This window comes from Crotalus tigris, unplaced genomic scaffold, assembly GCF_016545835.1.
Source record: "Crotalus tigris isolate CLP2741 ecotype Arizona unplaced genomic scaffold, ASM1654583v1 scf7180000019840.826796, whole genome shotgun sequence".
Taxonomy (NCBI): domain Eukaryota; kingdom Metazoa; phylum Chordata; class Lepidosauria; order Squamata; family Viperidae; genus Crotalus; species Crotalus tigris.
In genome coordinates, this window is record NW_024097735.1 from 419,473 (window position 1) to 433,181 (window position 13,709).

At 44.1% G+C, this 13,709-nt stretch overlaps 1 protein-coding gene across 1 annotated transcript in view; it reads right to left on the reverse strand.

Moving 5' to 3' along the window:
- The window catches only part of LOC120317821 (major histocompatibility complex class I-related gene protein-like), a 14,728-nt gene continuing 1,019 nt past the window's right edge, over positions 1-13,709 (reverse strand). Inside the window, exons 2-6 of the mRNA XM_039364727.1 lie at positions 8,720-8,995; positions 6,082-6,357; positions 3,105-3,395; positions 1,591-1,668; positions 1-1,134 (exon numbers count right to left, since the gene is read on the reverse strand). Of these exons, the coding sequence (XP_039220661.1) occupies positions 1,007-1,134; positions 1,591-1,668; positions 3,105-3,395; positions 6,082-6,357; positions 8,720-8,995 (1,049 nt within the window). The 3' untranslated portion in view covers positions 1-1,006. The remainder of the gene's footprint in view (positions 1,135-1,590; positions 1,669-3,104; positions 3,396-6,081; positions 6,358-8,719; positions 8,996-13,709) is intronic.

Consider the following 13,709-nt stretch of genomic DNA (forward strand, 5'->3'; position numbering starts at 1 on the left):
AAAAAAAAGACACCCAGAAGATGGCCAAGGCATAATACGTCAGTATTGCTGCCAAAAATGTACATTAGCACTATAAGACAGCCTTTGGCCACATCCCAGAAGTGTGGACTTCAACTCCCAGAATTCCTCAGCCAGCAAGTGTCACTCTAGGAGTTGAGCTCAACTCAAAGGAGACTTTCCTTAAAGGTTAGTCAGCCAGTTAGGAAGCCAGAAGAATAGACATTGGTGTTTCTAAAGGGAATCAGTGAACACTGAACGCTTGCTATTTCCTAGAACATCTTTAGAGTGGCATTGCTTAAATGGGGCTTTTATACCCCTCCAGACCCTCTACATTTATCATTATTTTTGCTTCATTGTTGTCTGTCTAAAAATAATTTCCAGATACTTCCACAGCAGGTAAATAGGATTATTTCCTACAAAAGCAAATAATTTCTTTTTAGCTTCACAAGAAACAGATTCTTTTACCTACATCCGTGGTGGCGAACCTATGGCACGGATGCCAGAGGCGGCACTCGGAGCCCTCTCTGTGGGCACACGTGGTGTTGCCCCAGCCTTGCCTCCCCCCATAACCTCCTCTCCAGCAACCCCCTGAATGAGAGTCGCCCCTGAGTGTGGCCCACGCGGAGCAGCGGAGCCAAAGATACGGCAGCCAGGCAGTGTAGACAAGACTCTGCCCTCACACCCCATCATGCAGTTGATGCTGCAGGGTGCGGCCAGAGGGTGTGGTTGCCATAGCGCTGCTGGGCTGCCTGGGCGATCTGCGGCGGGCCCTGGAGGCGGTAAGTAGTCCTGTGGGCAGGCGGAGGAGGGGATGGAGGGGCAGAGCAGAGGTGGGGCAGGGGGTGAAGTGGGGGCGGAGCCAGTTTTTGGGCACTCGGTCTCTAAAAGGTTCGCCATCACTGACCTACATCACTGAAAGAGAAACAAACGAGAGGATCCTGCATTGGAAGAGCAGCTTCCCAAATTCCCCATGTCTGGAGGAGGTCTTGGAGGGTAGTTGAACAAGTCACGCTGTAAACTTCTGTATTGTGGCTGTATTGTGGCTAGGAGTGAGGGTCATCAATTTGTCTGACTCCGGTTCCGAGGATTTATCTTCCGATGTTGGAGAAGTTTTCCTTTTCTTCTTCTGAACTCCTGCGATTGGGACAAAGAAATGGATGAATTGATTTGATTTTGTCTGTGTTAACTGAAAACCGTCACTGACCTGACTCACTGCTTAATCAAATCAGTGAGAATCTGCTCAGCTGTTTGCCCCATTTTACAACCTTGCTTGCCATGGCTATTAAGTGAAACACTGCAATTGTAACACGGTAGTTAAGTGAATCTGGCTTCCCCATTGACTTTGCTTGTCAGAAGGGCGTAAAAGGTGATCATATGATTCCAGGAGATTGCAACCGTCATAAACACATGCCAGTTGCCAAGTGGCTGAATTTTGACCACACGACCATGGGGATGCTGCAATAGTCATAAGTGTGAAAAATCGTCGTAAGTTACTTTTTCCAGTGCTGTTGTAACTCTGAATGGTCACTAAACGAATTGTTGTAAGCCAGGGATGACTTGTCCTCTCTTCCCGAAGCAAATCAGACTTACTGATGCACACGATGAGTCCAACCAACGCCAGCAGGAAAGCAGCCAGAACTCCTAGAATGGTGCCCACAGGGAAAGGGACTGCAAGGGGAAAAAAGAGTAGCAGGCTCAGAGCTTCCTGTTAAATAAAGCCTATCATGGTTCTGACATGTTACTCTTCAAAGAACTTTGAGGCATTGTTTACCTTAAAGAATCTTTATTCAAAATAACATGGCATCGGTACGTACATGGTCGAAGCCAAAATCTGAATTCTCCTCCCCTAAACACATAGTATCGAAGCACAATTCCCTCCTCCAAATAACAGTCATAAATCAAATTCTCCAATTAGTTTGAAGTGCAAACCTTCCCTTCAGTTTCATAACCTGCCATTTCTTATCTTCTCTTATTTCAAACAACCTTGAAGAATACTCTACTGCGATATTGTTATGTCTAACTACCGTATATTCCGGCGTATAAGACGACTTTTGAGAGCGCTGAAACAGGCGCCGAACTCGGGGGTCGTCTTATACGTTGAGTCGTCTTAAACGCTGGAAAAAAAGTAGTTTCCAGTGTATAGGCATGCAACTCGGCACTGATCGTCTTATATGCCGGAAATAACGTAGTTTCCGGTGTATAAGACGACTTTCTAGGCATGTGACTCGGCGTTGATCATCTTATATGCCAGAAATACCGGTAGTTTCCAGCGTATAAGACGACTTTCTAGGCATGCGACTCAGTGTCGATCGTCTTGCGACCCGGCATCGAACTCGGGGGTTGTCTTATATGTCGGGTTGCCCTATACGCCGGAATATACGGTAATCCCCATACACATTCTTCCTCCTCCCCGCCCCAAGCACCATCTAATTCTAACTCTAAAAGTAATACACAGGTTAAAGGGAAAATGGCTACATCTTCATATATTGTCAAAGCAAGAACATCTGATGTTAGCAGCCTTGACAAAGCCTTCCTATCCTTTGCTCCCTGGAATGTAGCTCACATTCCCCAAATAATCTGGGTTAATCTCCAGAAACCTGATCAAGATTGGAGCTGGAGAATTCTAAGAGTTCTCAAGGCCAGAGATGAGAAAAAAACCTCAAGCTACATCTGCCCTGAAAGTAACAAGGACTTGTCCAAGCTTGGGTCTGATTATTACTTGGAGGGGAGACCACTAGGAAATCCCAGGGCTGTATACTTCACTAAACAAAAATCCCGTAAGGCAATGGGAAAGTTCTCCTTCCCTTCCACATTTACCTGGAGGAGTCCACAAAATCAGCAAAGGTCAAGTCAAGTTTGACTTAATGTAGGCTTTACCAATTAATGTAGTTAGGAGTTAACTAAACTCTGCCCCCTTCCCATGCAGGTGTATTTCCTGCATTGCGGCAGCAAACACACAAAAACTTCCACTAGGATCTTCTAATCCAGATTGTTGAGGCGTCCCTCGAGTTTGCCATTGTTTATTCCCTGGGACAAAAGTCACTATCCAGACCTGGCCACCTTTTCTGTAAGGCCAGTAGCTCCTCTCCACTTCTGCCTCTCACCTGTCTTCTCCTCCCAGCCCATAACCAGGGGCTCTGCAAGGCTGGCATGCTCCACATGGCACCGATAGCGGTCCCTCTCCTTGGGATTGATCCGGATGCTGAGCCAGGCATGATAAGTCCCATCGGAATTGGGAGCAATGCTCTTCCGAAAGGTTTCCTTCTCCCAGATGACCCCGTCCCTTCTCCATGTGGCGTTGATCTCCTTGGGGTAAAAGCCAAAGGCTTGGCAGACCAGCGTCTCCAGCTTCCCAGAGGGATCCATCAAATGGGTGACTTCCACTGTTGGGAGCTCTGCAAAGGGATGAAATGAAGCAAAGTTCCACTTAGCAGTCCCTCTGTGGCAACACATAAGTGGGAAGCTGGACTGGAAAGGATTCTGGGCAATCAGGAACTGACTCTCCCCATTTATGTTAGCCCTGGGGTAGGCAACCTTGGCTCTTTTATGACTCGTGGACTTCACTTCCCAGAATTCCTGAGCCAGCATGGTTGCCTACCCATGCGTTAGCCTGTCCCATTAGATCCAGAAGAGAAGGGATGCTGCTGATACCATGGCGGGGTGGCGCAGTGGTTAGAATGCAGTATTGCAGGCTAATTCTGCCAACTGCCAGGAATTCTGCCAACTGGCTCAAAGGTGACTCAGCCTTCCATCCTTCCGAGGTTGGTAAAATGAGGGACCCAGATTGTTGGGCTCAATATATTGACTCTGTAAACTGCTTAGAGAGGATTGTAAAGCACTATGAAGAAATATATAAGTCTTAGGTACTATTGCTATCTGTCAGGGACCTACAGTTGATGGGCCAGTGGAACTGCTTGCCTTCAGAAGTTGTGGGTGCTCCAACACTGGAGGTTTTTAGGAAGAGATTGGACAACCTCTTGTCTGAAATGGTATATAGCCGTGGTGATGAACCTATGGCATGAGCCCTCTCTGTGGGCACACGCACCATCGCCCTAGGCCTTCAGCTGGGTTTTATAAAACCTTTTTGCTTTAGGCCTCCACCACCGTGTGCAAAAAAAAAAAAAGGTTCAATCAATCAATCAATTTCAACTTCTCGCGGGAAAAAAAAGATCTCACAAAGTTGGAGTTGATTGTTTGAACTTTTTAGTCCCACCCAGTCTGCCATTACCACCGTAGCCACACCCACCCAATGGGCCACGCCTACCCAGCACCCGATGATACATAAGTAGGTTTTGGGTTGCAATTTGGGCACTCCGTCTCTAAAAGGTTTGCCATCACTGGTATATAGGGTTTCCTGCCTGAGCAGGGGGTTGGACTAGATGACCTCCAAGGTCCCTTCCAACGCTGTTGTTCTGTTATTCAGGTCCCAGGCAACAGCCCTTTTCTGCCATGGTGCCCACCTATCAAACATTTTCTCTCCCCCCCAAATAATAGGTTAACTATGTCCCTTTTGAGGTTTCAGAAATCCCTCAAAACTTGGTTATGTCATCAGGTCTGGGAATCCCAAGGAACTGGAGACTTGTTTAATTTCTTCACTATTGAGATGAATATACTCAAGCTCTCTCTGCCTGAGGTTTGTATATTTTTAATTTCAATAGCCTGTCACATTTTACCCCAAACTCTCAAACTGACTTTCAGACCACACCTGTTTATTCTACAAACCAAAATCTACCAGAAGAGGAATTAAGGAAGACTAAAGAGGAATTTGCTACAACGAAAGAGACTACAGAACCAAGAACCAGAAATTCCTCCTTGAATCCTAAAAGTGATTTTCTGACTACATCGGACTATTCTACAAATCAAAATACACTAAAAGATGACTTTATGGAGGATACAGAGGAACTTATTTCACCTTACAAGCTTCTTATCTATATTTTTGAGGATCACAAAAAGCAAAGACTGACATTTGAATCTTTAAAGCACCATCAAGAATAAGAGAAAGAGAGGTTCAATGCAGAGGATAGGAGGCTTATTACTGCCTCAAATGGCATCACAAGCAACAAAGAGAGACTCATTGGTTGTAAGGGAAGCGTTGTTGTGGAAACCTGTTTGGCAGAAAAGAAGCCCAGAATAAGATTGAAAATAGAAACCTAAAATTATATATACTGGATTTAAGACATTTTAGAATTATGGATTGATCTAAAGATTAAGCTTTTGTGTTAGAAGTAAGAAAAATGGGTGATTATTAGAATATATATATTAAATAAAGTAAGAATGTATGTCTTGGAATAATAGGTTTATACGTATGAAAGTTATTATACAATGGAATGAAGAAAATTGAAGAGGTGTTCTAGATTAGGACTAAACTAATAATGAATTGAATATTATTTTAATAAGATGACGTGTTTTATCTGATAATAGGGATGTTATTAGGTCTGATAATTAATTGGATGAAATTAGAACCTTGTCTAATGGACTTAAATGATTTAAGGCTGATATTATTGTGTTAGCTTAAGAAACTGTTTGATTGATGGATTAGATATGTATTGGATAGATTAATATTTTATTTTAACCGGGAGATAGTAGTGGAAGGAGGAATAAATAGGATTTATGATGAAATGAAAGAATTAGGATAGATTTGGAAGGAACTCCTGAATTGATAATGTGCTTATTTAAAGTTAAATTTGATTATGGTCTTGTAATTGCATAAAGCTGTAAAACAGGTTTAGGATTATTAGAAATTTAAGTTAGAAACAGACTATTTTAAATATATAAGCTATTTGAGGGAAAGAGAGAGGGAATGTTTGATGTATTGATTAAGTTATCTATATATGTTTTGTTTTTGGATTCTTGACTACCCCTGTACCATGGTGTGTCTTGAGCACATTGTCTTAAAAATTAAAAAAATCAATAAAATTTGTTTTATAAAATAGCCTGTCACGTTAAATGTTGACTTTTTAATATTTTTAATTGTTCCTTTTATAGACAGGTAGTCCTTGATTATATAATTTTCAAATCGTCTGTTTTTCTCTGGCAAAAGGGAACCCACCAAATTTCCCTTCTGCTTGTTTTCAGCCTCACCTTTTCTTTCAAATGCTTCTTTCCCATATTCCAGGAACTTCCGCAGCAGTCCAATGCAGATCTCCTCCAGGAAAAGCTTGTTTCGCTGGAGTCTGTCTAGGTCGGCCTCCCAGGCCCTCTTGATCAGCTGTGCCTCATGATCGGTTGCTGTCCAAGTGAGGGTCTCCTTGTCAAAGCTGAGGAAGTCCCTTCCATCATAGCTGTATTGGTCATACCCTCCTTTGCTCCCATCTTCCCTGAGCTCACAGCCATACATTTTCTGCCAGATGTGAAGCCCTGGAAACAATAACAGGGAAATTCTGTTTATATATAGCACCACAGTGCAAACACAGAGTACAGTCACCATGTGCTTTACTGCTCAACTGTTTTAACCTAACAGGAAACAGGAAACTCTACTTGGAACAAAAGAGCATAGAGTACATACCATAGATCCAATGTGATGACCCAGGGCACAGCACAGAGGCAATGCAGTCAGCTAGCAATTCAAACTACCTTTTAATTACTCCAAATTTTCCCCAAATGCTCCACGTTTCTGGCAAGCCTCCAAACAAAGGAAGACACAAACATCTTCAGCTACCTCTGGCTGCAAGTAGTTTCACATACAATCTGATTAGGAGAGGAATTTACTCAAGGCCACGGAGATAACATGGAATGACACATACATCATAAACCTAACATGTCTGTGTGAATACACACTTGCGTGAGCAGTTTCAAAAGGGAAGCCAAAATACAGTCCGAGATCTTTGAACATCCAAGCAACATTGTTAGCCAGTCCAATGGTCAGAGTTTCTGGGTTTCCAAGCAGAAGTCACAGAACAAGAGATCGACAACAACACACACAAAACTCCAAAGAATCAGCATTTGTTCCTGACAAATGCCTCTCCCCACAGCGTCTCCTTAAATTTTATTCTTCAGGTGTGCCTTGTGGAGACGGGTGGGATGCTCTCCTCCTGAGTAGTTGAGCCTGCCGGCGTTGTTCCCTCCTTCTTTCCACTCTCCGTGCTCTAGGATCAGGTGGCGGTGGCCCTTACTCATTGCCTTAATTCTGTCTCTCCTGTTCATCCTGTCCCAATCCTGAAGGGCCCTGGCCTGCCTCAGCCTGCTCTTCCTCACATTCCTCTGAAACCACAGACACCTCTCCCTCAAACTCCATAGGATCCGTTCCAGCTCATTTTCAGGGAGGCATGACATCCAAACTTGTAAACACTGCCATCTACTGGCTGAATACTAATGTAGTTGTTGCATAGAAATACATTCCAACAATGAATTCCAACACTTATCAGGGAGAGGGGCAGGAATGGGGAGCAGCCTCCATTCTGGGTTGCCCCTCCCAACTGGGACAAAGGTTTGGGACAAGGAAGCTTCTAGAATTAAAAGGTGATGGGATTGATAAGAGTAAGTACAGCAACACTTCTTTGTTCCAGAATTATTCCCAAAGTAGAACTAGCTGATTTGGTCATTATTGTACCCCACTTTGGTGTCCATGCTAAAGACGCTGGGTGAAAAACTGAGAGACCGTGAGTTCTAGTCTAGCTGGGTGACTTTGGGCCAGTCTGTTTCTCTTAGTCTGAGGAAAGAAAAGGCAACAGCAAACTATTTCCAAAAATGTTGCCAAGAGAACTGAATGGCCTTGCTGGAATCAAGACTGTCTCAAATGGATCGAATACGATAAAAATTATAAATACATTCAGTGTATTCCTTTCCTCATTCTCATATACAAACTGTTAAGCCACTTAGATCTTTCTGAAAAATTGATTCACCTTTCTCTCCCACCAAGCACCTCCAACAAATGCCTCCTATTGATTATTGCCATCTCACATAGTATCATTATTTATCTTTCTCTTTGAAGACCGCCATCTCACATAATATCATTATTTATCTTTCTCTTTGAAGACAGTCCAGATAATGAGGAAAAATAGATCAATTGCACACACATAAGCAGAATTTGCAAAATGGCATGAAGCTCCATTTACACGAGTGGCAATTGCGCACGAAGCTCCATTTATGTGAGTGATAGGCACTTGCGCACAAAGGTCCGTTTATGCCACCGGTAGGCACTCATGTGCAAAGCTCCATTTATGGGAGCGGCAGGCACTAGCTCACAAAGCTCCATTTACACAAGTGGCAGGCATTCGTGTGCAAAGCTCCATTTACGCGAGGGGTAGGCAGTTGTATGTGAAGCTCTATTTACGCAAGTGGTAGGCACTTGTTCACAAAGCTCCATTCACGTGAATGGCAGACACTCACGCGTAAAACTCCATTTACGCAAGGGGTAGCCACTCGCACACGAAGCTCCATTTACATGAGCGGCAGGCACTCGCTCATGAAATTCCATTCACGCGAGCGGTAGGCACTCACACGCAGAGCTCCATTTACGTGAGTGGTAGACACTTGTGCACGAAGCTCCATTTACGTGAGCGGTAGGCACTCATGCACAAAGCTCCATTTACATGAAGCAATGTGCATACACCCACCACTTGCTCAAATGGAGTTGTGCGCACACGCACGTGCTTGCTGCTCACATAGAACCATCCCCTCTCACTCACCCCGCCAGTCTGCCAAACCAGAAATGTTGGGGGACCGCTGATCTACAACCAACAGGTAGGTAAACTGGAGTTGCCGCTGATTATCCACTCACCCCCAGTTTGGTTATATTGTTTCTTGAGGTTCTCCATATCTCTCCAAAGCCTCAGCTCATCGCTGCGGGCCTTCTCCGTGTTCCATGCCCAGAACTGGGGATCCTCTTCCTCCACTTTCTTCATCCAGGACAGCCGAGGTACAGCCCGCCTTGTCTTGCTGTCATAGTGACCACCGAGGTGGCCATTCAGGGAGGCCACGGCAGTGAACCAGGGGGTATCCTGCTTGGGTTCCCAAACTGTGGTGTAGAAATAGTGCAGTGTGTTGGAGCGGGAATCTGGGAAAGACAGGGGGACAGAGTGACAAGGTTGTCAGTAATTGGATCTATCTCAAAGCCATGTAAGGAACTTTCCTTTTTCTAGGTCAGGGGTCTCCAAACTTGGCAATTTTTAAGATTTGTGGACTTCAGCATGTCTGGCTGAGGAATTCTGGGAGTTGAAGTCACAAGGCTTAAGGTTGCCAAGTGGAGATTCCTGTTCTAGATCATGTTGTTGAACCAACCGGTCTATGCTCAGAGGCCTCCTTATCAAGCAGTGTGGAGAAAATAAATATGTAGCAAATAAAATGGAGGCTGCTTCCTTCTTCCACTCTGACTTTTAGATGTGATCTGGGTCAGACCAAGCTCATCTCCTTGCCAGACCCAAATTAACCCTCTCTGCCACCAGACAACCTCCCCCCTCTAATGCCATTTCAACCAAAGAATACAGGTGACACCACCAGCTTATAATACAGATAGTTTTTTAGGACTGGAATGTTAAGTCACACAGATGTAACTTAGTGGTGGCAGTTCCAATGGTCCTGTTGTCATTGTTAAACCAGGATCATATGAGTTGTTAAGCAAGGGCCTCCTTGTGACCATGACTTCCAGCTTCCTGTTGGTTTCCCCATTGATTTTGCCTGTGGGAAAGGTTGCCAATTTTGATCATGTGACAGTGGAGATGCTGCGTTGGCCATAAATATGTGGTCTGGTTGTACGTACTACTTGTCAAGGACTGCTAGAAGTCTGACTGCATGGTTATTAAAGGAAGACCACCTGTACAGCAGTGCCTATAGTCCAGGCCATGGTTTTCCCAGTTGCAATGTATGGCTGTGAAGGTTAGACCATAAGAAAGGCTGAGCGCCAAAGAATTGAGGCCTTTGAACTATGGTGCTGGAGAAGACTCCTGCGAGTCCCTTGGATTGCAAGGCGTTCAAACCGGTCAGTCCTAGAAGAGATCAACCCTGACTGCTCTTTAGAAAGGCCAGATCCTGAAGTTGAAATTCAAATACTTTGGCCACCTAATGAGAAGGAAGGACTCACTGGAGAAGGGCCTAATGCTGGGAAAGACTGAGGGCAATAGAAGAAGGGGACGACAGAGAATGAATGAGATGGCTGGATGGAGTCACTGAAGCAGTAGGTGTGAATTTAAATGGACTCCAGAAGATGGTAGAGGACAGGAAGACCTGGAGGAACGTTGTTCATGGGGTCGCGATGGGTCGGACACGACTTCGCAATTAACAACAACAACCTGTACAGCCCAAAGGCAGCCCTAATAAAGGAACTGCTATATAATCATTTGGATGCTTTTAGTGTTTTTATTGGTTTTACTATTTTTATTGTTTTAAAATGCTTTCAATAACTTTAACTGTAATGTTTTTTTTTTAACTGTAAGCTGCCCAGGCTATTGACTGAAATGAGCGGCCACAGAAATTGAACAAACAAAGAAACAAGCTGAATCAAGGACATTCCCCCCCCCCATTATCTTAACATTTCAGCTCCTTCTGTCCTGGCCACTTTTTACAGAGGCGCGATTGAGAGCATTTTAACAAACTCCATCACTGTTTGGTTTGGTGGTAGCAGAGTCTCAGATAGAAGGTCCATACAGAGAGTGGTGAGGACAGCTGAGAAGATTACAGTATAGGAAGCTCACTTCTCATAATTCAGGATACTGCTTATAAGAGCTATGTGCTTAGAGCTCGAAGCATTGTTAGAGACCCCACACATCCACTTCACGGTCTGTTTCTGTTGCTCCCCTCTGGGAGGAGGTTTTGAAGTATTTCTAGCAGGACTACTAGATTGTATAACAGCTTTGTTCCTTATGCCAGGGTTCCCCAACCTTTCAGAGTTGGTGGCCTGGAGTGAGGGGGAGGGGAGGGAGGAAAGAAGGGATGGTTTGTGGGGGTGTATGAATGCATGTGTGCATGCACAAACTCCTGTTGCTTGCACAGGTGGGGCTGTGAGTGCCCGTGCTGACACTTGCATGAGTGGGGCTGCAAATGTCCAGGACGCTCGCGGTGACGTGCAAGTGGGGCCATGAACGCCAGTGCCAACGCTCGCATGAGTGGGACTGCAAATACTAGCAATGACACTCACACAAGTTGGGCTGTGAATGCCCATGATGATCAGGGAAATGCTCATGTGAGCAGGGCCACAAACATCGTGATGCTTGCAGCAACGCTCGTGCAAGTGGGGCTGTGCATGTGTGTACGCGCACCCAGGTCAGCCACTCACGTGGCCCACAATGTGGGGACCCCTGCTTTATGCCATCCATCTTGTAAATTCTCAGGATTCTTTTTTTTTTTTTTGCCATGTATTCGAACTAGATTGTGATGTTTCTCTGTGTGTGTGTTGGTATATGTATAATGGTTACCTTTTGAGAGCTGAATGCAACAAAATTTAATTTTAATATATGCTGATTTAGTGTACATTTATAGTGACAATAAAGTTCTATTCGATTCTATTCCTGAAAGGGCCAGTCTGCCTAAAATTTACCCCAAATCTAAAGATAACCTGCTAGCTTTCCTAAACTTCCCCAAGCAAATCAGATTTCTTATCTTGCAGCCCTCAACTCTACAGCAGTCCTGGACTTACAACCATCCATTTAGTGACCATTCAAAGTTACAACGGCATTGAAAAAAGTGACATGACAGTTTTTCACCCTTACAACCATTGAAGCATATCCCTGATCATGTGATCAAGATTCGCAAGCTTGGCAACTGGCAGGTATTAATGACAGTTGCAGTGTCCCAGGGTCATGTGATCACCTTCCGCAACCTTATGACAAGCAAACTCATTGGGGAAGCCGGATTCATTGAACAACCTTGTTATCAACTAAACAACAACTGCGGTGATTCGCTTAACAATTGTGGCAAGAAAGGTCACAAAGTGCTGCGAAACTCACTTAATAACTGTCTGTCTTACCAACAGAAATTTTGGGCTCACTTGCGGTCGTAGGTGACTTCCTGTATACAAATAAAACTCTTTGCACGGGAATAAAACTTGGGTTTCCTCTTTCTTAAACCGTGCAGTAATTTTTGCAGTGAGCACGGTTTTTCCCTCAGTGTTATGCTCTGTATGCCTGGGTTTTCCCCAATGCAATCTCCTCGCTGGCCCCACATGCTGAACTGGGCATATTTTGACCAGGATTTGAAGGGGATGAAACTGAAGAAAATCCCCTCCCCTATCTGTCTGTTTACCATCTATCTATCTATCTACTCTTTGGTCTATTGGTCTATTCTCTCACTAATATTTTGCCTCTGTTCTATCTCTCCGTACAATTTATCTAATCTGTCTCTCTCTAATATTATGCCACTATTCTATCTATGTATCCATCCATATATCTTCTGTCTACCTCTCTCTCACCTCTCTATCATCTCTCTCTCTCTCTATCATCTCTCTCTATCGTATGTACGTATGTATGTATGTATGTATGTATGTATGTATGTATGTATACTATTAAAACAGTGATCACCAAGAGAATGCTTTAAGAGAATAAAATTTAATTAATCAACCAAGCTTTCGTCAAAATACATTTGACATCGTCAGGGTTAAAAGGCAAGTATAGGGAGTAGACTTATATACCGTTATCAAGCGTCCCTTTATCAAGCATCTGCTTCCAGCTCTTAGAGCGCGTCATAGGCCCCAGCTGTTCAGAATGTAACCCAAGCGTGTCTCCTTTAATACACATTCTTTTTGTTCCTAGCTCGCATTCCCTCACTCGTTCGGTAGCTTCAGGATTAAGTGGATTCAGGACTAAGGTCTTCCCCCTCCCCCATGTGCAGCTCCTCCATCACCCTGCATACGATCGAGGGTGGGGGGGGGGGTTTGGATTTACTCCAGTATCCCCGAGTCACAAATTCACCTCGGTCCTGCCCATTCGTCCCTTGGAGATGTATTACAGATTCTTCTCCCCCCCCCCACCCCATATTGTTCTCCTTTCTGTCTTCTGTCTAAGGGGAAGACTTTAGTCCTGAATCCACTTAATCCCAAAGCTACCGATCCAGTGGTGAGTGAGGGAATGCAAACTAGGAACAAAAGAATGTGTATTAAAGGAGACACGCTTGGGTTACATTCTGAACAGCTGGGGCCTATGACGTTACATTCTGAACAGCTGGGGCCTATGACGCGCTCTAAGAGCTGGAAGCAGATGCTTGATAATGGGACGCTTGATAACGGTATATAAGTCTACTCCCTATACTTGCCTTTTAACCCTGACGATGTCAAATGTATTTTGACGAAAGCTTGGTTGATTAATTAAATTTTATTCTCTTAAAGCATTCTCTTGGTGATCACTGTTTTAATAGTATGGATATTCCCAAGAGTCGTATTTTTACTTTTATTTTTAGTATGTATGTATGTATGTATGTATGTATGTATGTATGTATGTATCTATCTATCTATCTATCTATCTATCTATCTATCTATCTATCTATCTATCTATCTATCTATCTATCTATCTATCTATCTATCTATCCTATCTCTCTCTCTATCCTCTCTATCCTCACTCTTCCTATCCTATCCTATCCTATCCTATCCTATCCTATCCTATCCTATCCTATCCTATCCTATCTATCCTATCCATCCCTCCATCTACCTACCTACTTACCTACCTACCTATCTATCCTATCTCTCTCCTCTCCTCTCCCTCCATCCCTCCTCTCTCTCTCTCCTATCATCTCTCTTTCTCTCTCTTTCCTCCCCACCCCACCCCACCCCCAAGATGATACAGGAA